The sequence below is a fragment of the Aegilops tauschii genome, chromosome 4 (genome assembly GCF_002575655.3).
Source record: "Aegilops tauschii subsp. strangulata cultivar AL8/78 chromosome 4, Aet v6.0, whole genome shotgun sequence".
NCBI lineage: Eukaryota > Viridiplantae > Streptophyta > Magnoliopsida > Poales > Poaceae > Aegilops > Aegilops tauschii.
This window is the reverse complement of record NC_053038.3, coordinates 365,302,734-365,324,393: the sequence shown is the minus strand read 5'-3', so window position 1 is coordinate 365,324,393 and position 21,660 is coordinate 365,302,734. Positions and strand designations below refer to the sequence as shown.

The window sequence follows — 21,660 nt, the reverse complement described above, 5'->3', positions numbered from 1 at the left end:
CTTTTAGTGATCCAAGATCACATTGAGTCCATAGGAAAAGCCAATACTATTAAAAGGGGATGAGGTGTTGCTTAATGGATTACTTGCTCAAAATTCTTAGTGATATGCTCGAAAAACCCTCAACCACTTTCTCATATCTACATATGTCCCAAACCAAAAGTCGAACTCGGCCCCACCGAAACATTCTATCTGGCGCCACCGAGTTCACTTGACATAGCCACTTCGGTCTCACCGATAGGGATCTCAGTCTCACCGAGATGGGATTGCAAACTCTCTGTTTCCCTTCGTAACGTTTCGGTCCAACCGAGATGAGCGATCGGTCCCACCAAGTTCGCAATGCAAACTCTCTGTTTCCCCTTCGTAACGTTTCGGTCTCACCGAGATGAGCAAATCGGTCCCACCGAGTTTGCCTAACCAACTCTCTGGTTAGCTTATTACCAAAGTCGGTCTCACCGAGTTTGTGTAATCGGTCTCACCGAGATTACGTTATGCCCTAACCCTAATGGCATCGGTCCCACCGAGTTGACATGTCGGTCCCACCAAAAAGCCTCACATTCACATTTTGAACTAAATCGGTCTGACCGAGTTTTCTGATTCGGTCCCACCGAATTTGGTGAATTGTGTGTAATGGTTAGATTTTGTGTGGAGGCTATATATACCCCTCCACCCACTGTTCATTCGTGGAGAGACCTATCAAAACATGCCTACACTTCCAGCATATATTTTCTGAGAGAGAACCACCTACTCATGTGTTGAGGTCAAGATATTCCATTCCAACCACATAAATCTTGATCTCTAGCCTTCTCCAAGTTGCTTTGCACTCAAATCATCTTTCCACCAAATCCAAATCTGTGAGAGAGAGTTGAGTGTTGGGGAGACTATCATTTGAAGCACAAGAGCAGGCAGTTCATCATCAACACACCATCTATTACCTTTTGGAGAGTGGTGTCTCCTAGATTGGTTAGGTGTCACTTGGGAGCCTCCGTAAAGATTGTGGAGTTGAACCAAGGAGTTTGCACGGCCAAGGAGATTGCCTACTTCGTGAAGATCTACCCTAGTGAGGCAAGTCCTTCGTGGGAGATGGCCATGGTGGGATAGACAAGGTTGCTTCTTCGTGGACCCTTTGTGGGTGGAGCCCTCCGTGGACTCGCACAACCATTACCCTTCATGGGTTGAAGTCTCCATCAATCTGGATGTACGATAGCACCACCTATCGGAACCACGCCAAAAATCTCCGTGTCTACATTGCGTTAGCTCCCTCCAAACTCCTCCCTTTACCTTCATGTGCAATGTTTTACATTCCACTGCTATACTCTTAGACTTGCATGTGTAGGTTGATTGCTTGACTTGTGCTAAGTTGTTAAAATATGCCAAGACTTAAAATTGGGAAAAGGCTAGATTTTTATTAAGCCAAGTAGTCTAATCACCCCCCCCCTCTAGACATACTTTCGATCCTACAAGTGGTATCAGAGCTTTGTTCTCCACTTGCCTTGATTTCCATAGTTTTTGGTGATCATAGCCTTGGTTTCACAACCTAGGAGAGTATGGCGTCTAGCGAGGGAAATTACCACCGTAGAGGTCCTTACTTTGATGGTACTAATTTTGCTAGTTGGAAGGATAAGATGAAAATGCATATTCTTGGACATAACCCCACCATTTGGGCTATTGTGTGTATTGGCTTGCAAGGTGAATTCTTTGATGGGAGAGAACCAAACCGTGAAGCTACTGCGGAAGAGTTGAAGATGCCGCAATACAATGCTCAAGCTTGTGATATTCTCTTCAACGGATTGTGCCCCGAAGAATTCAACAAAATCAGTCGTCTTGAGAATGCAAAGGAAATTTGGGATACTTTGATTGATATGCACGAGGGTACCGACTCCGTCAAGGAATCCAAATTGGATGTGCTTCCAAGTCAACTTGACAAGTTCAAAATGAAGGATGGTGAAGGTGTCACTGAAATGTAATCTAGGCTTGCTCTCATCACAAAAGAGATTGCCGGCTTAGGAAGTGAAGAGATGACTGATAGATTCATCATCAAGAAGATCCTAAGAGCCTTGGATGGAAAATATGATACCGTGTGCACATTGATCCAAATGATGCCCAATTACAAAGATCTCAAGCTAACGGAAGTCACCGGAAGAATTGTTGCTCATGAGATGTCACTCAAGGATAAGGAAGAGCTTCACAACAAGTCAAGTGGTGCTTACAAAGCCTCGTGTGATGCTCCCACATCATCAAGTGATAAAAAAACCTTAAATGAAGAATTGAGCCTAATGGTGAAGAATTTCAACAAGTTCTACAAGAGTAGAAGCAAGGAAAGAAGTTCGAAGTCAAGGTCCTACAATGACAAAAGATCTTCTAGTCGTGAGCGTAATTGCTACAATTGTGGAAGACTCGGACACTACTCCAATGAGTGTACACCCCCCTACAAAAGAAGAGAAGATTCACCCAAAAGAAGAAGTAGAAGAGAAGAATCACCACCTAGAGAGAGGAGGAGTAGAGATGATCGTTATGAACGAAGAACCTCTCGGACAAGCAAGGATTCGGAAAGGAAGGACAAATCATCAAGGAGCTACACAAAACGAAGACATCAAGCTCATGTTGGTGAATGGGTATCCCGCTCCGACTCCGACCATCACTCCGAAAGAAGTTATCACTCCGACTCTAAATATACTCAAGATGAAGGTGTTGCCGGTCTAGCACTTGTGTCAACCAACTCCTACGACATATTTGACTCTCCAAATGAAGGAATTGGAAGATGCTTCATGGATAAAGGCCCAAAGGTATCACACCCCGAGTATGTTGATTTCAATAGTGATGAAGATGATTTGCTAGGTGATGATGATTTACTTGTTGACAACTCTAGTGATGAAAACTATGATGAACTTGCTATTAATCATGATAATCAAGATAAAACGAATGATGCTGATAAGAAGGAGATTGAGCGGCTAACTAAAGAACTAAGCACTCTTAAGTTAGCTCATGAAACTACCTTGGAAGATCATCGAGAACTTTTAAAGACTCATGAGAAGTTGCACTTTGAAAAGCTCAATCTTGAGCAAGAGCATGAGTTTTTAAAATCCATCAATGATGATCTTCGCAAGAAAAGTTCTTCTTACATTGCCAAGTGTTTACTCTTGTCTACTTACATGCCACAAGTTAAATCTAGCAACAAGGGTAAGAAAGATTCTTCATCTAGAAGTAACAACAATCATGCTAAATCCAATATTGTTGCTTCTAGTAGTTCTCTTGATTCCACTAATGATTCTCTTAGCCAAGTTACACTTGAGCAAGAAAATAGCTTATTGAAGGGAATTATAGAGAAAGGGGTTTACAAGAGCCTTGCCGGGAGTAAGCAATTTGAGGAAATTGTACGCAACCAAGGAAGGCACCGGAAGAATCAAGGAATCGATTTTGAACGAAAGTTCAATGCCAATGGAGTTGAGTGGGAAGAAGATCAATACCCCCAAGGCGAAGTTTGTTCCTCAACAAGAGAAGTATGATCCTACTTCTTTCCAAGGGACACAAGCTCAATATGATCTTCCACCACAAGACCACAAGCAAAAAGTCAAGGACAAGCTTCAAGAGGAGATTGATGCATTTGAAGAAGCTCCTAAGGCCTTGGTCAAGTGGGTTCCCAAGACTACATCAAGTTCTACTTCATCAAGTATGACTACAACTCCAAGGATTCCCATCAAGATGATGTGGATCCCGAAGAAGAAGAACTAGAGAGTTCTTGAGGGTGACTCCGCCAACATACTTCACTCATATCATTTTGGCGAGGACAAGTGCAAACAACTTCCACATCTTGCACTAGTTCAAGGAGTCACAAACCCTCTTGTTGGTAAGAAAAGGGACAAGGTAACCTAATGTTTTCATGGACATCATCTCGTGTGTACATCACTCTATGTCTATGGATATCCTTGTTTGTTCCTTGTGGGACTAACCCGTGTAGGTATTGAAAGTGCAACTCACTCCAATGGATTGCTCCAAATGATCTACATCAACATTGAGCGTCCACATCTTCAACACCTACATGAAGTCATCATCGACAAAACCCAAGGTTAGTTCATCCCTCTTAGGGGGGATATCACATCTAGGGGAGCTTTACTCTAATCAATTGAGCTAAAGCAACTCTAATGATGTGAACACAACAATGCGTTATGTAAAAGTGGTAACCCCACTTATGCTTAAATGATGAGTATGACCTATGATCAAATGTTCTCATTTGACTCCTAAGTCAATATACTCATATATAGATGACATAGTCATCGCCAATTGCTTGATAGATGCTAGAGTGTTTGTGCATGCTTTGTCACATATTTCATTTGCCATTTTATTGTGTGAGCATGTCGATTGCATATTTTATTCATTCGAGGACATCCATTTGTTGCATTGATTATTTGGCTTTTTCTCTTCTGCCAAATGGATGGATAAGAATGCCTAAGAACTCCCTCTAGCTATCTATGCTTTTCTCGTCTCAAACTCTATTCATGCTACATCACAAAGTTTGATCAAGCCAGATTCGAACCACTATGTGTGAGGAGCACTCGGAGTCCCCGATTCGTCATAGGCTTAAACTTCCAAAACCTCTTTGTGCATTTCGGTATGACCGAGTCATCCACTTCGGTCACACCGAGTTCACTAAGTTGATCTAGGTTTTCCATCTTGGTGCAACCAATTTGAACCTTTCGATCAAACCGAGTTGCAGTAACCGCTTGCGATTTTGCATCTCGGTGCCACCGAGTTGTTCCACTCAGTCACACCGACAGGGTCGGGATATATATATCCACGGGTGAGATTTTGGAAATTTCTTCAAAAGCCCTCAGCCCGCGCGTATCCTGCTCTGCCTCCTCGGGTCTCCGGATCGTCTCCTCGCCACCAGCGACCTCCCGCCGCTGGTCTCCGTCACCGTCAACGAAATTCTGCTCTGCCATTGTCGCCGTAGCGAACTCCCGCCGAACTAGGGTATGGGTTCGATACTTTGTGTTATTTCCTTACTCCGATTCCTAGCAGATTGCTTTGCCATGATCATTGCCACGTATGAAAACAATCTATCCAGAGAAAACATCCTTTAGGTTAGGTTTGATTCGAAAATTTAGGGTTAGGTCTCCGCCAAACAAATCTCGGACCGACCGAGTTGTAGAAATCGGTCTCACCGATTTGGCTTAGGCCATTGCACATGCGTTTTTCGGCCTGACCGAAAATTGCAAATCGGTGTGACCAAGTTCAACTCTCTGTGAAACCCTAGCAATCTCGGAGCCACCGAACTGTGACTCGGTCTGGCCGAGTTCACTAGTTTAGGTTCCAAAAGTTGCTTCGGTGTCACCGAGTTTAACAAATCGGTAGCTCCGAAATCATTTCAGTGGAGAACTAAAACTAAGTTTTTGACTCATCTGATTTGCAAAAACTCTGCACTTTGTGATGCTCATCTACTCTACCTCATCTATATCTATTCACAGGGTTTGCTGTCAGTTTGCTTGCCAAGATGTCTGACCAGAGTGACAGCCAGAACAGAACTGAAGAGCAAGTGCAAATGAGTGAGGGCACTAGTCCCTCAAGCAGTTATGATGAGGGCAGCAGGAGCACACCATGTAACTTGCCCAAGGCAGCCACTAGAACAAGGAAGAAGAGAACCTCAGACTCTGAGGATGAGGACTATGTGGCTGTTGAGGATGAAGCCACCTCAAGGAAGAAAGTGCTGAAGAAGGAATATGGCACTACTACTGCAACAAAGCCTGGAATGAACAAGAAAGCACCTGCCAAGAGAGTGCCAACATCCAAGCCTAGGAAAGCAGCCTTGGAAGAAACAATGGAGTTCACTCTTGAACCCAAAGAGGCTGGAGATGGCAAGAAGAGGAAGGAGAGGATCATAGAGACCAAGTTTTATGATCTTGATCTGAAGGTCACTGAGATTCAGACAGCAGTTGAGCAGCTCCAGGAGGAAGCAGAAGAGAATAGAGGACAAGGTACTACAGATGCTTTTCGGCGAGTGCCCAGAGGACAGAGGTCAGCTACAGTTCCAGTACCAGATACGAGAGCTACATCATCTGCACCAGCAGCAACAGCTTCTATGCCACCTCCAGCGGCCACTCCACCAGATCCAACTACATCAACTAATGCCTTCCTCCTTGGAGTTCTCTGTTGAACATTCGTTGCTTTGGTTTGTGTTTATTCGTGTGTGTCTCTTTGCTTTTGTTGTGTCTCTTTGCTTTTGTTTAGTTGAACATTCGTTGCTTTGGTTTGTGTTTATTCGTGTGTGAGACCAGGAGACTTATTCTATCATATGGTATGAGACATATGCCCTCAAGCTTATCCTTTATTTTCTAGTATGTTTAGTAGCTTGTGAGCTTATTTTATCTTGTGCCCTTTACTTCATGCTCACTTTCTATACCTTGCTTAGTGTCACTTATATTGTTGCAAGGATTGCCTTGTCTATAAAATATAGGGGGAGTGTTGATCCTAGTGTGTGTGTTGTGTAGTCTAAAGCATATCTATAGAATGCACACACCTAGGGGGAGCCTGTCTATATTTTATAGATTTTGGGTTTGCTTATGTTCATTTTATATCTCTATGTGCAAATCCCATATTGTCATCAATCCACTAAAAAGCGGGAGATTGTAACGGCATATTTCTCCCTATGTGGTTTTTGGTGATTGATGACAGTGCACTTGCGGACTAATCGTGTGCGTTGAGCATTTCAAATATCTCATGTCTAGGCGCAAGACGATTCGGTGCCCCTCAGAGCCTATCGAAGACAGTGGTTCTCTACGTTTCTTTTCGGTGGATTTGATCGTAGGAAAGCCATACTATTAAGAGGGGGTCCGCTTCGGAAAGGTTAGGGTTGAATCAACATGTACACATTTGTGCCTTTGCACCACCTTTCCTTCGCTTCGATGGAGCACCATCCGGTTATCCTTGTCTCTGCGATATGAAGGCTGCTAAGTGCTAAAGCCTCTCTGGCGTGCGGTAGTACTGCTCAAGGGAGCAGTAGTACCGCAGGGGCGTGCGGTAGTACCGCTCAGGCAAGCGGTAGTACTGCTCCTAGTGAGCAGTAGTACCGCTGCCTCCAGCCCAGACGTTGGCGCATGTGGAAGTAGGCGCGGATGTAATTTTTTACTTCCGCCCCTACGTGGTAGTACCGCTCCCTGTGAGCGGTAATACCGTGCCGGATTTTTGCATAGCTCCAACCTTAGCGGAAGTAGCTACGGAAGCATTTTATTTCTTCCGTGCATTTTCCTGCGCCAGTTGAGCCCTGCCTTACGGTAGTTCCATAGGGGTGCGCGGTAGTACCGCTCTGGCGGTTCTACTGCTTGTTGCCCAGTGCAACAGGACCTCATCTGGCCTCTACCGTGCTGGCGGTAGTACCGCACCGTGCAGCAGTAGTACCACAACCCCTTCCGGTAGTACCGCGAGTGTGTGCGGTAGTACCGCGTCTCGCAGGCTGAGTGAGGGGGTAACGGTTGGATCTTTTCCCCCACTATATATAGGGGGTCTTCTTCCCCAAGAAGACCGCCTCTTCCCTCCCCAAGCTCCATTGTTGCTCAAACCTCCATTTTCGTCCGATCTCTCTCCCTAGCCAATCAAACTTGTTGATTTTCTAGGGATTGGTTGAGAAAGCCCCGATCTACACTTCCACCAAGAGAAATTTGATTCCCCCCACTAATCCCTTGCGGATCTTGTTCCTCTTGGGTGTTTGAGCACCCTACACGGTTGAGGTCACCACGAAGCCATATTCTATTGTGGTGAAGCTTCGTGGTGTCGTTGGGAGCCTCCAATTAAGTTGTGGAGATAGCCCCAACCTTGTTTGTAAAGGTTCGGTCACCGCCTCCAAGAGCACCAATAGTGGATTCACGACATCTCGCGTTGTGTGAGGGCGTGAGGAGAATACGGTGGCCCTAGTGGCTTCTTGGGGAGCATTGTGCCTCCACACCGCTCCAACGGAGACGTACTTACTCTCAAAGGGAAGGAACTTCGGTAACACATCCTCGTCTCCACCGGCTCCACTCTTGGTTATCTCTTACCTTTACTTGTGCAAGCTTATATTGTGTTGTATCCCTTGCTTTCTTGTGTGCTTGTTGTTGTTGCATCATATAGGTTGCTCACCTAGTTGCATATCTAGACCACCTATTTTGATGCTAAGTTTAATTTGGTAAAGAAAAGCTAAAAGTTGTTAGTTGCCTATTCACCCCCCCCCCCTCTAGTCAACCATATCGATCCTTTCAATTTCCTTCTACTCCTCGTTGGGTTCGACACTCTTACTTATCGAAAGGACTAAGATTGATCCCCTATACTTGTGGGTCATTAGGTACCCCTTGGGTCGACCCGACTTCAACAAAGGACTGAGGTGAAGGTCAAGGTATCCATGTGTCCATAACATCAAGGGGGAATCTGAGGAATCACCCTCGACGGATTCCTACTCGATGTAACCGTCAAGGTGACCTTGGAGGAATCACCTTCGAAGGGTTCACACTTGAGGTGTTGCACGACGGAGTCATCATCAGGAGTGGTGAATGAGGAATCACCCTCAGTAATCCATGACCGATTAGCTACAATACAGAGATATCATCACGAGTGCGATATGATGTATCACCCTCGGCACTAGATAGTAGCTCTGCAGAGTCGTACAACTAAGGGGGGTTGCCAGGTGATGTGTCGGTCTCTGCTCGTTGATCACATTGTCGAGTCACCAGTAACAAAGCGAGGCAACACGGATAAGGGTGAGGGGTCACTGATGGATCACTGACCAACCTATACTAAGCATATAGGATATCAGGTAAAGTAACAACAACAGGTTACAAAAGTAGGTTATGCATCAGAATAGGAGCTATCGAATAACAGTAGCAAAATCTAATGCAAGCATGATAGAGAAAGAATGGGCGATATAGGAATGGTCAAAGGGGTTTTGCTTGCCTGGAAGCTCTGCTGGAAGGGGTTGGTCGTCACCAGTGTAGTCGAACTCGGGAGCAGCATCGGTCTCGGGGTCTACCGGAGAGAAAAGGGGGAAGAAACAATAAACATAAAGCAAACAAAGGCATCACGGTGCATGACATGGCGATATGTTGTGCTAGGGGTGACCTATTGCAGTGCTACGCATTACAGACGGAGCGGGGAAAATATCCGTGGATATTTCCCCGGTTTAGGCAGTTACTGGACAGATGCACCAGAGGGGAAGGTTCCATGTCTGCAGTTATGGGGGCATGTGACAGGTATGTGGATAGCTTATTCAGATTTGTCTTATTTTTCTGATCATTTTTCATATATAAATTATTTTCATCTGAGGTACGGTTGAATTTATGAATTTTTGAAGTTTTAGCAATATTCTGAAAATACAGATTTATTTGAATTCGAAAAATAGTAAACTGAACATGCTATGTGCACCCAGCTGAGTGTACACAGTAGTGCAAACAGATGCTGACAGTGGGGCCGGCGCCTAGCTGAGTCAACAGGTTGACAGTTGACCTTTTGACCATTCAACACGGTCAGTTAACAGGTCAACTAGGTGCCCCGGGGCCACTGGCAGTGACCCAGGGGTGGATCCCACATGGCGCCAGGTCAGCGGCGGCGCCGGAGGAGCTCCGGCGAGCCTCTCCCGCGGCCTTTCTATGCCTTAACCGACCGGAAATCCGCTACGGTCCACCATTTCGCGTGTTGGGACTTGCGTTCGAACGTGGAGAGCTCGCCGCGTCGATTGGGGCTACTGGGCAGAGCTGGGGCTGCTAGAAAAGGCGCCGGCGTTCGGGTGAGGTCGAAAACGTTGGAGCGGCGCGCAAACGGGTGGCAGAAGCTGCTAAGCAGGAGCTACACATTGCGGCGAATTCGTTGGGCACACGCAGGTGACCAAATGGTCAACGGACTAACTCCGGCGACCAAGCGATGCGGCGGCGCATTCGATCGACTCGGGATCGCGTGCTAGGGATCGGAATGGATAGCAAGAGGATAGGGGTAACGGGGAGAAGCTCACTTGGGACCTGCAGAGGTGCAAAGTGTGCTCGGGGAGGGCCTGGGATGGACGGAGCGGCGCCGGCGATCTCCGGCGTCCGTGGACGAAGGCGGAGTCATGGGGCTCGGTGCAGATGCGAGGAGATCAACTTGATGGCACCAGACGGGGTAGCAAGACAATAGTGGAGCGTTCTGGCACGACGGCGAGGCGCGGGGGCGAAGGTGGCCGTGAGAATCACGGGGCAGAGGCCATGGCGGCGCTCGAGAGAGGTGGGAGAGAGCGGCGCGAGGTGGAGGGGGAATGGCGGTCTAGGGTTGCTAGCGGGGTCGACGGGGGCCTTATGGAGCGTCGGGGGCCTCTGCATGGCTGCCCCATGGCAGATCCATGCCCTGGACGCGCCGACGGCGTCCACCGCGCCATGGTGAACAGTGGAGGAAGGGGAAGACCCCCTGGCTGGGACGGTACTGTGCACATGGGGGTGTCACGAAGATGATCCTCGCGTTCCCAGGTGGTTTCATCTTCAGTATGATTCAACCACTGCACTTTAAGGAACTTCATAACTTTTTGAGGGATTCAACGTTCAGCTTGATCGAGAATGCGGATCAGATGATCTTTGTAAGAGAGATCATCTTGCATTTCGAGCATTTCATGATCCACTTCATGGCGCGGATCCTTGAAGCAACGACGAAGTTGCGATACATGGAAGACATCATGGACGTGAGAGAACTGCGGCGGCAAATCCAATTTATAAGCCACATATCCACGTCGGGCAAGAATGTGGAAAGGACCAATGTAGCGAGGAGCTAACTTGCCCTTGACTCCAAAACGATGAGTGCCCCTCATAGGAGTGACACACAGATAAGCTTGGTCACCAGGTTGATAGGTAGATCCCTAGTGTTTACGGTCATAGTTGCTCTTCTGGCGGGACTGGGCATCCTTGCGATTTTCCTGGACAATACGGACATGTTCTTTAGCTTGTTAGATAATATCCGAACCGATGATCGGTCGTTCCCCGGTTTCTAACCTATTCAGAGGGGTTCGGCACTTACGTCCATATAATACCTGGAAGGGTGCCATCTTCAAGCTAGCTTGATAGCTGTTCTTGTACGAGAATTCAGCATACGGGAGGGATTGTTCCCACTTCTTGCCAAAGGATATGACTCAAGCACGCAACATATCTTCAAGCAGTTGGTTAACTTGCTCAACTTGTCCTTGGGACTGGGGGTGATAAGCAATGCTCCAAGTTATATGAGTTTCCATAGCTTCTTGGAAACTATCCCAGAACTTTGAGGTGAAAATGCTGCCACGGTCTAAATTGATCTCCTTCGGAATGCCGTGGAGTGTCAAAATTCTGGAGATATACAAGTTTCCTAATTGACTAGCAGTGATTGTCTCCTTGACTAGCAGAAAGCGTGCAACTTTGGAGAATTGGTCGATGACGACAAAAATAGCATCGTGACCCTTTTGTGATCTGGGGAGGCCAGTGATGAAATCTATTTGAACCTTATCCCATTTCCATTTAGGAATAGGAAGCGATTGCGGAAGTCCAGCAGGTTTCTGATGTTCTGCTTTGACGCGACGGCAAACGTCACATTCCTCAATATATCAAGCAATGTCTTGCTTCATCTTAGACCACCAGTATTTCTGACGAATGTCTAGATACATCTTGGTACTTCCAGGATGAATAGAGAGAGGTGTGTCATGTGCTTCTTTCATAACTTTCTCTGTCATAAGGTTGAATCCGGGTACCAGAAGGCGATCTCTGAAGAACAAAGCTCCACCTTCATCCAGCGAGAAGTCTTTGGCCTTTTCAGAGGCAAGATCACTCTTAATCTGATCAATTTCAGTGTCTTTCTCTTGTGCGAACTTGATGGATTTCTGAAGAGTTGGTTCCAGGACAACGTTATTAAGAGAACCCTGTGGAACAATGTGAAGGTTCAACTTGTGAAGTTCTTCATGAAGGAGGGGTCGAGCCTTCTGAACCATGAAGTTGTTGCAATAAGATTTGCGATTCAAGGCATCGGCCATGACATTAGCCTTGCCAGGGGTATAAGAGATACCACAGTCATAGTCTGTAATTGCTTCCATCCATCGTTGCTGATGGAGATTCAGATCTGGTTGAGTAAACAAATACTTTAGACTTTGATGATCATTGAAGATCTTGCAACGGTTACCGAGAAGGTAATGTCGCCACAACTTCAGTGCATAAATAACTGCAGCAATTTTGAGGTCATGAACTGGGTAGTTCTCTTCATGAGGGCGCAACTATCGAGAGGCATAAGCAATCACCTTGCGCTCTTGCATTAGGACACAACCTAATCCTTGGCGAGATGCATCACAATAAATGATGAATTTATTGCGAGAATCTGGAGGAGCAAGCACTAGGGCAGAAGTCAGCTTGCCCTTGAGTGCCTAGAAACTTTCCTGACATTTTTTTGTCCAATCGAACTTAACACCCTTGTGAAGCAGATTAGTCAATGGCTTGGCAATCTTGGATAAGTTCTCGACAAAACGACGGCAATAGCCGGCGAGTCCGAGAAAACTTCTGACTTGTTTGACATTCTTAGAGGGAGTCCAGTGAAGAATAGCTTGAACTCGTTCTGGGTTGACAGCAATACCATAATTGGATATCACATGACCAAGGTAGGTCACTTCGGGTAACCAGAATTCACACTTGGAGTATTTGGCATATAGCTGATGCTCTCGAAGCTTTTCTAGTACAAGACGAAGATGTTCAGCATGTTCTTTTTTATTCTTGGAATACACAAGGATATCATCCAGATAAACCACGACGAACTTGTCGAGGTATTCCATAAAGATATAGTTCATCAAACGAGAGAACGTAGATGGAGCATTAGTTAAGCCGAGAGACTTGACAGTGTACTCATATGAACCATAGCGACTAAGGAATGCGGTCTTTGGAATATCCTCTTCAAGAACCCGGATCTGGTGGTAACCTAACCTCAAGTCGAGTTTAGAGAAGACTAAGGAACCAGCTGTCGGGGCTCTGGGACTGGGGGTACCCAGGCCCGTCTGCCTGCGGCCCAGGACGTAGCGCGTAGCGCGGGCCCAGGACGGCCCATCTTTGAGGCTACATGAGCAAGACCCTCGCGAGATAAACCCGGGATGCATCGGTATCCTCCCGAGTCATCACTATGCTCGCTATACCGAAATCATCATTACCAATTTTGTTCTTCTTTCTCATTATTGTGTTCTGGCATCCCCGTGACGAAGTCACATGTGTCTCGCTAGATGATGATTGAAGCCATCACACCGAGAGTGCCCTAATAATATCTCTCCACCGTCTCCCACTCTCGAGCTATCTGTCACTTGTTAAACTTTCCGATGAACCTGTAAGTTGTCATTATGATCACCGTGTTACAAGTGATGTTTGAGCAACCCCAAAGCCCACCGTATGGTAAGAAGTAACCATGATAGTCTCATGGTCTAAGGAGAAATTTCACATGTTAACACTTTGTGTTATTATAATTGAATGTAGACGATATTAACTCAATTCATAACAAACAAGATTGGGTCTGTTCAATATGATCGTTCTTCCAACGTCATAATCTCAATGTTGTTTTAGGATCGTCGTTACACTTAATGATATCCTAAGATCCGGAAAACGTGATCACCAACAACACTTGAGCTAGTCTTAGATGCGAGACTAGGAACCTTTTAATTTATTGTTTATCATTCCGCACGTGCATATGAGTTTTCCACCTAATCGCATATTCCAGGATCATAGTAGTTATAGCATAGAATATAAACTCTTTATTTATGAATATGGAAATATAATAATACAAATATTATTGCCTCTAGGGCATATTTCCAACACACTCATCCTCCAGCCGGCGCACAACGAGGACCACGGCCGCAGCCGTCAGAATGGTTGTCTCATCTTCGGCAGTGGCACCTTTGTTCCCGCTAGGGTTTTCTCCTCGGTCGGCCTATGTTGCACTGGCACCCGCTCTGGTGAGCTTAGATTTGTTCCCCGTTGTAGATGAGTTTGTGGTCAGGGTTCTTTGCGTACTTCGAGTAATGGTTAGGGCAATGTCAGATTTCATTGTTTCGTCTGGATAGGATTCGATTCAACTCGAATCCAGACTTTTTGGGTTGAATCAGAGCAATGCAGATGTTTCTAGTGCTTAGATGAGAATGTTGTTGCCTTTATAGTCATGCTAGATTGATGCATTTGTTGTTGTTCTTGTCACGTTGATACTGCCTAGGGTACTCATGGTAGATTGGTCTGTTCATGCCACATTGATACTCCCTAGAATCTTATATTATAGTGTGTTCTTGCTATTTTGCCGGTGTTCTTTGCGTATGTTGCTAGATTGGTGTGTGTGCATGTGTGTGTGTGTGCATGACTAGTAGGTGCTATGTGATTGCATGATCAGCGTAGGACAATGCATGTGCGTCGGTACTGAAACCGGCAGATCTCGGGTAGGGGGCCCGAGCTATCGATCTTGGATCGATGGGTAACAGGAGATGAAGGAGACAATGTTTACCCAGGTTTGAGCCCTCTCGAAGAGGTAAAACCCTCGCCATGCTTTGATTATATTGATGATGATGTATCGAGTACATGCTTGATCTACCTCGAGATCATATGTTGTGTTCTACCCCTAAGGTGAATAAAATTGTCCTCCTATGGGCTAAACCCTCCGGTTTATATAGACACTGGGGGTAGCTAGGGTTACATATGGTCGGTTGCCAACTAGGGATAAACACGTCGACATGCAAAGTGGTCCTTTAAGTACACGTCAAGTCTTCGGGCGAGTCCATCCTGGTCACGTCCATGATCAAGGCTTTCGGAGTCCTTCCTTATGAGATTGGTGGGCCATAAGCTCGGCCCATGGACAGTGAGCCAACTGGGTTGGTACCCCTTAGTTCAGGACACCGTCAATGTGCATGTTACAGGACAAATCTGAATGCCAAAAATTGTGGCTGGATAAATTTGAGCATGTGCATTTGGCAGTTGCCATGATCTGATGGTAGCACTGATCATTGGCAGTTGAGTGATAACCCACAAGTATAGGGGATCGCAACAGTTTTTGAGGTTAGAGTATTCAACCCAAATTTATTGATTCGTCACAAGGGGAGCCAAAGAATATTCTCAAGTATTAGCAGTTGAGTTGTCAATTCAACCACACCTGGATAACTTAGTATCTGCAGCAAAGTATTTAGTAGCAAAGTAATATGGAAGTAACAGTAACGGTAGCAAAAGTAATATTTTTGGGTTTTGTAGTGATTGTAACAGTAGCAACGGAAAAGTAAATAAGCGAAGAACAATATGTGAAAAGCTCGTAGGCATTGGATCGGTGATGGAGAATTATGCCGGATGCGGTTCATCATGTAACAGTCATAACATAGGGTGACACAGAACTAGCTCCAATTCATCAATATAATGTAGGCATGTATTCCGAATATAGTCATACGTGCTTATGGAAAAGATTTCTAGAAGCAAAATTCAATCCGGCATAAAATTTTGTATAATCATCCACAAATTCAAACCATGAGTAGGGCAATTACGTATCATTAATTTCATCCTCTCCCAAGCTTGTGCAACATGTTCATGATCAAGTTGCTTAAAATTCATAATATCGTTTCTAAGAGAGATGATCTTAGCGGGGGGAAAATACTTAGAGATAAAAGCATCTTTGCACTTATTCCAAGAATCAATACTATTTTTAGGCAAAGATGAAAACCAAGCTTTAGCACGATCTCTAAGCGAAAAAGGAAATAGCTTCAATTTAACAATATCATTATCAACATCTTTCTTCTTTTGCATATCACACAAATCAACGAAGCTATTTAGATGAGTAGCGGCATCTTCGCTAGGAAGGCTGGCGAATTGATCTTTCATGACAAGATTCAACAAAGCAGCATTGATTTCACAAGATTCAATATCGGTAAGAGGAGCAATCGGAGTGCTAAGGAAATCATTATTATTGGTATTGGTAAAGTCACACAATTTGGTATTATCTTGAGCCATCGTGACAAGCAAGCAATCCAACACACGAGCAAACAAAAAGCAAGTGAAAAAGAGGCGAACGAAAAAGAGAGGGCGAATAAAACGGCAAGGGTGAAGTGGGGGAGAGGAAAATGAGAGGCAAATGGCAAATAATGTAATGCGGGAGATAAGGGTTTGTGATGGGTACTTGGTATGTTGGCTTTTGCGTAGACCTCCCCGGCAACGGCGCCAGAAATCCTTCTTGCTACCTCTTGAGAACTGCGTTGGTTTTCCCTTGAAGAGGAAAGGGTGATGCAGCAAAGTAGCATAAGTATTTCCCTCAGTTTTTTAGAACCAAGGTATCAATCCAGTAGGAGGCTACGCGCGAGTCCCTCGCACCTACACAAAACAAATAAATCCTCGCAACCAACGCGATAAGGGGTTGTCAATCCCTACACGGTCACTTACGAGAGTGAGATCTGATAGATATGATAGGATAATATTTTTTGGTATTTTCATGATAAAGAAGCAAAGTAAAATAAAAGGCAAAGGAAATAACTAAGTGTTGGAAGATTAATATGATGAAGATAGACCCGGGGGCCATAGGTTTCACTAGTGGCTTCTCTCAAGAGCATAAGTATTTTACGGTGGGTGAACAAATTATTGTTGAGCAATTGACAGAATTGAGCATAGTTATGAGAATATCTAGGTATGATCATGTATATAGGCATCACGTCTGAGACAAGTAGACCGAATCCTGCCTGCATCTACTACAATTACTCCACACATCGACCGCTATCCAGCATGCATCTAGAGTATTAAGTTCATAAGAACAGAGTAACGCCTTAAGCAAGATGACATGATGTAGAGGGATAAATTCATGCAATATGATAAAAAAACATCTTGTTATCCTCGATGGCAACAATACAATACGTGCCTTGCTGCCCCTACTGTCACTGGGAAAGGACACCGCACGATTGAACCCAAAGCTAAGCACTTCTCCCATTGCAAGAAAGATCAATCTAGTAGGCCAAACCAAACTGATAATTCGAAGAGACTTGCAAAGATAACCAATCATACATAAAAGAATTCAGAAGATTCAAATATTGTTCATAGATAAACTTGATCATAAACCCAAAATTCATCGGTCTCAACAAAGACACCGCAAAAGAAGATTACATCGAATAGATCTCCAGGAGAGAGGGGGAGAACATTGTATTGAGATCCAAAAAGAGAGAAGAAGCCATCTAGCTAATAACTATGGACCCGAAGGTCTGAGGTAAACTACTCACACTTCATCGAAGGGGCTCTGGTGTTGATGTAGAAGCCCTCCATGATCGATGCCCCCTCCGGCGGAGCTCCGGAACAGGCCCCAAGATGGGATCTCATGGGTACAGAAGGTTGCGGCGGTGGAATTAGGTTTTTGGCTCCGTATCTGATCGTTTGGGGGTACGTAGGTATATATAGGAGGAAGGAGTACGTCGGTGGAGCAACGCGGGCCCCACGAGGGTGGAGGCGCGCCTGGGGGGTAGGCGCGCCCCCCTACCCCGTGGCTTCCTGGAAGCTTCCTTGACTTAGGGTCCAAGTCTCCTGGATCTTGTTCGTTCCAAAAATCACGTTCCCGAAGGTTTCATTCCGTTTGGACTCCGTTTGATATTCTTTTTCTGCAAAACTCTGAAATAGGCAAAAAACAACAATTCTGGGCTGGGCCTTCGGTTAATATGTTAGTCCCAAAAATAATATAAAAGTGAATAATAAAGCCCAATAATGTCCAAAACAGAAGATAATATAGCATGGAGCAATCAAAAATTATAGATACATTGGAGACGTATCAGACATCTTTTGTCCTACCCTCCTGTGGCAGCGGGGTCCTAGTGGAAACTAAGGGATATTAAGGCCTCCTTTTAATAGAGTACCGGACCAAAGCATTAACACATAGTGAATACATGAACTCCTCAAACTACGGTCATCACCGGGAGTGGTCCCGATTATTGTCAATTCGGGGTTGCCGGATCATAACACATAGTAGGTGACTATAGACTTGCAAGATAGGATCAAGAACTCACATATATTCATGAAAACATAATAGGTTCAGATCTGAAATCATGGCACTCGGGCCCTAGTGACAAGCATTAAGCATAGCAAAGTCATAGCAACATCAATCTCAGAACATAGTGGATACTAGGGATCAAACCCTAACAAAACTAACTCGAGTACATAATAAATCTCATCCAACCCATCACCGTCCAGCAAGCCTACGATGGAATTACTCACGCACGGCGGTGAGCATCATGACATTGGTGATGGTGGATGGTTGCTGATGACGATGGCGACGGATTCCCCTCTTCGGAGCCCCGAACGGACTCCAGATCAGCCCTCCCGAGAGAGTTTAGGGCTTGGTGGCGGCTCCGTATCGTAAAACGCGATGAATCTTTCTCTCTGATTTTTTTCTCCTTGAACACGAATATATGGAGTTGGAGTTGAGGTCGGTGGAGCTCCAAGGGGCCCACGAGGCAGGGGGCGTGCCCCCACCCTCGTGGACAGGTGGGGGGGCCCTAGCCTTGATTCTTTCGCCAATATTTTTAATATTTTCCAAAAATAAGCTCTGTGGAGTTTCAGGTCATTCCGAGAACTTTTGTTTCTGCACATAAATAACACCATGGCAATTCTGCTGAAAACAGCGTCAGTCCGGGTTAGTTCCATTCAAATCATGCAAGTTAGAGTCCAAAACAAGGGCAAAAGTGTTTGGAAAAGTAGATACGACGGAGGCGTATCATTGAGCTTGTGCAGTGATATGATATGATCATAGCACGACCCAAATGCAACTGCCACTAATCAGCAACAGTTGCAAATGATCAGTGTAACTGCCACTCATCATCACTATTTTGCATATTATCGTCGACTTAATTAACAAGATCATGAAGACGGAGTGGGACACAGCCGACAGAGGAGTGCATGTCGTCATCGGTGCCGAGGAAGTCAAGGACCTCATCCCCACCAACCGTTGGCTGAAGCGGGATGGTGGACACCATGAGCGTGTCGCTGGGAGCTCACAGGAGGCTGAGGATCGGCCACGAGGAGGGTGCACGAGAGCCGGTCAGGTTTTACGTCTAGATCAAGGACAAGGGGAACATCTCCATGTTGTTCATCCCGCCTACCTTCAGGCCAGTGATGAAGAAATGGCTGTTCGTCGCCCCTCCTCATGTCGGCAATCTCTCTGCCAACAAGTGGTGTGAGTTTTGAGTCCAGGTGTGGATGATCAAGGGGCACATGGTGCTTGGGAGGGGCTGGCAGTACTTATGTCGGCGTCACAGGATCGTCCCCGGTGACCTGCCCATTCTGCGGCTCCCCCGGCTCGGCCTGAAGGTGCAGATCTACAACGCCAGCACCTCCCACATCCGCAGGGTCTGGTGCTCGAAGCATAGTTTCGTCGGCGACATCAGCCATGCCCTCTAGGTTCTCCGTGTAGATCGTCTAAAGTCTGAACTAAGTTAGGTCCGAGATTAAGTTTGATCGTCTCCTTTGCTGCAAAATTTGTCAATATTTTGCACCGGGATCAGCACCCTAGGGTCCAGTAGGGGCATGGGATGCCCTGCTATTTAAACTTATGCCTACTACTATTATGCACTGCTAGTTATTGTGTGATGTGTGCTGATGTTCTTGTGTGATGTGTTGTTCGTGATCTGTTGTTCTTGTGTGTCGTGTGTTGTGAAGTGTTGGGTGGTAAGGCCATCACATTTGAAAGGGGTGAGCAAAACAGTTCCTTGCACGCAGCCAAACAACTGTTGCATCTATTCATGTGTAAAGCACAAACGCAGATAATCAAACAGCAGGTCACAATTTGGGCTTTGATGCAACGCAGACGACCAAACTATATGCAGATGTTGATTTTTTTACGTGTATTAGCCCAACCAGGCCTAGACAGGTCAAATATGCAAAATGCTGAAAAACGATGCAGATAACCAACGCGTCGTGCTGTGGGATTCTGCTGGAGACCTCAACAATCAATGGGATGGTTGGTCGTATCAGGGATGGAAATTGATTCGCTCCCCTCCTTATCCGGTGATTAATCTGCAGCTTATCTTCTAGCTCCTTTATGGTGTACTACTACCATGCTCAAGGTGATCAGTGTTGAATATATGGTTTTGTGCATGTATATTGTATAGCCTGGCCCACCTCCTAGTCATTGTATAGTTGAGGTTGTGGCCCACCTTGTACTCCATATATACGTGCGCTTTGCACCGATCAATACATCGTGAAGCATTGCCAAACTCTCGTTTCCAACATGGTATCATTCCTAAGATCCTAACCCTAACCCTGTGCCACCGCCGCGATCTCATCGCCGCCGCCACCGCCCAACACCACCGCCGCCACCGTCGCGAACCCCACGCCGCCGCCACCGCCGCCCCGCTTCCCCCCCCCCCCTGCCGCCCAACCCGCCGCGCTGCCCTTCGGCCGCGCTGCCTCCCATCCGTCGCGCCGCTTCTCGCGTGACGCCGCCGCCCTCGTCTACCCATGGCCTCCCCTGGCTCCTCCGGCACCACCCGCAGCCGCCGCACCAATCCGTTCGAAGGCCCCGATCCCGTCGTCATCCGCGACCTCAACATCCTCGCTCGAGTTCCCTTCGTCCTCGACCACCTCACCTCCACCTACTATGCATGGAAGACGTACTTCTCCCTTGTGTTCCGGGAGCACAACATCCGGGATCACATCGATGGCTCCGTGGATTCCCGCTTCATGGAGGATGAGGAGGAGTGGACGTCCATCGACGCCACCCTCATTCGTTGGTTCTACACCACCATCTCGAAGGACCTCTTCCACACGGTGGTCTCCGCCGACGATGATGCTCACACCGTTTGGACCAAGCTCAACGGCCTCTTCACCGACAACGCGCTCCAACGCAAGGTTTTCTTGCACGGCGAGTTTTTTGGGTGCCAGCAGCTTGACTCGTCTGTCGACGATTACTACATGCGCCTCAAGAAGCTTGTTAACGAGCTTCGTGACCTTGGTGAGAAGGTCTCCGACGAGCTCCTCCTCAGCACCCTCATCGCTGGCCTGAGCGACAATTTCGGGAACGCCGCCTCCAACATCCCCCTCATCACCAACCAGACGTTCCCCAAGATCGTTGCCTACCTGAAGTTGGAGGAGAGGCGGATGCGGATGTCACGCACCCGGGCCACCCACACCGCCCTCACCGCCAGTACTCGCGGCGGTGCTGCGCCCACCGCCCCGCCGAGGCCCGCCCCGGGCCCCTTCCAGGCGCCGCCGCCGCCCGGGTTCCCCTACCCGCAGCCGCAGCCGGCTCCTCCGCCGCTTCCTGCCGAGCAGCAGCGGCGGCGCCGCGGGGGCCGCCATGGCCGCGGCGGCCGCAAACAGCAGCAGTAGCAGCCGGCTGCGCCCGGCGGGGCGCCGTGCCAGCAGCAGCCGCAGCTCCCCCCGGCGCCCTGGCAAGCCGGCCAGAACCCCTGGACCGGGGTTGTGCACGCGTATTCCATGCCTATACCGCGTGCCCCCGCTCCGGGCCTCTTCGGCGCCCGCCCGGCCGCTCACCAGGTGCTTCACGCGGCCCCTCAGGCGTACCAGCCCATGCCACTCTACGGCCCCTCTGCAGTCTATGGGATGCCTCCGGCCGGTGGGTTTGTGGCGCCCCCGCCTCAGCCGGCGCCGTCCGCCCTGGCTCTCCCACCGGCGCCTTGGGACCCCGCGCTCCTAACGGCCCTCCACACCACCCCACGCCGCAGCAGTACACTGGCGGTGGCGACTG

At 47.2% G+C, this 21,660-nt stretch overlaps 1 protein-coding gene across 1 annotated transcript; it reads left to right on the top strand.

Moving 5' to 3' along the window:
• Positions 1-20,411: 20,411 nt before the first annotated feature.
• Positions 20,412-21,281, top strand: LOC141021893 (uncharacterized). The gene has a single exon (XM_073497747.1). It carries the CDS (start codon positions 20,412-20,414, stop codon positions 21,279-21,281), a length of 870 nt encoding a protein of 289 aa, XP_073353848.1.
• The last annotated feature ends 379 nt before the right edge of the window (positions 21,282-21,660 follow it).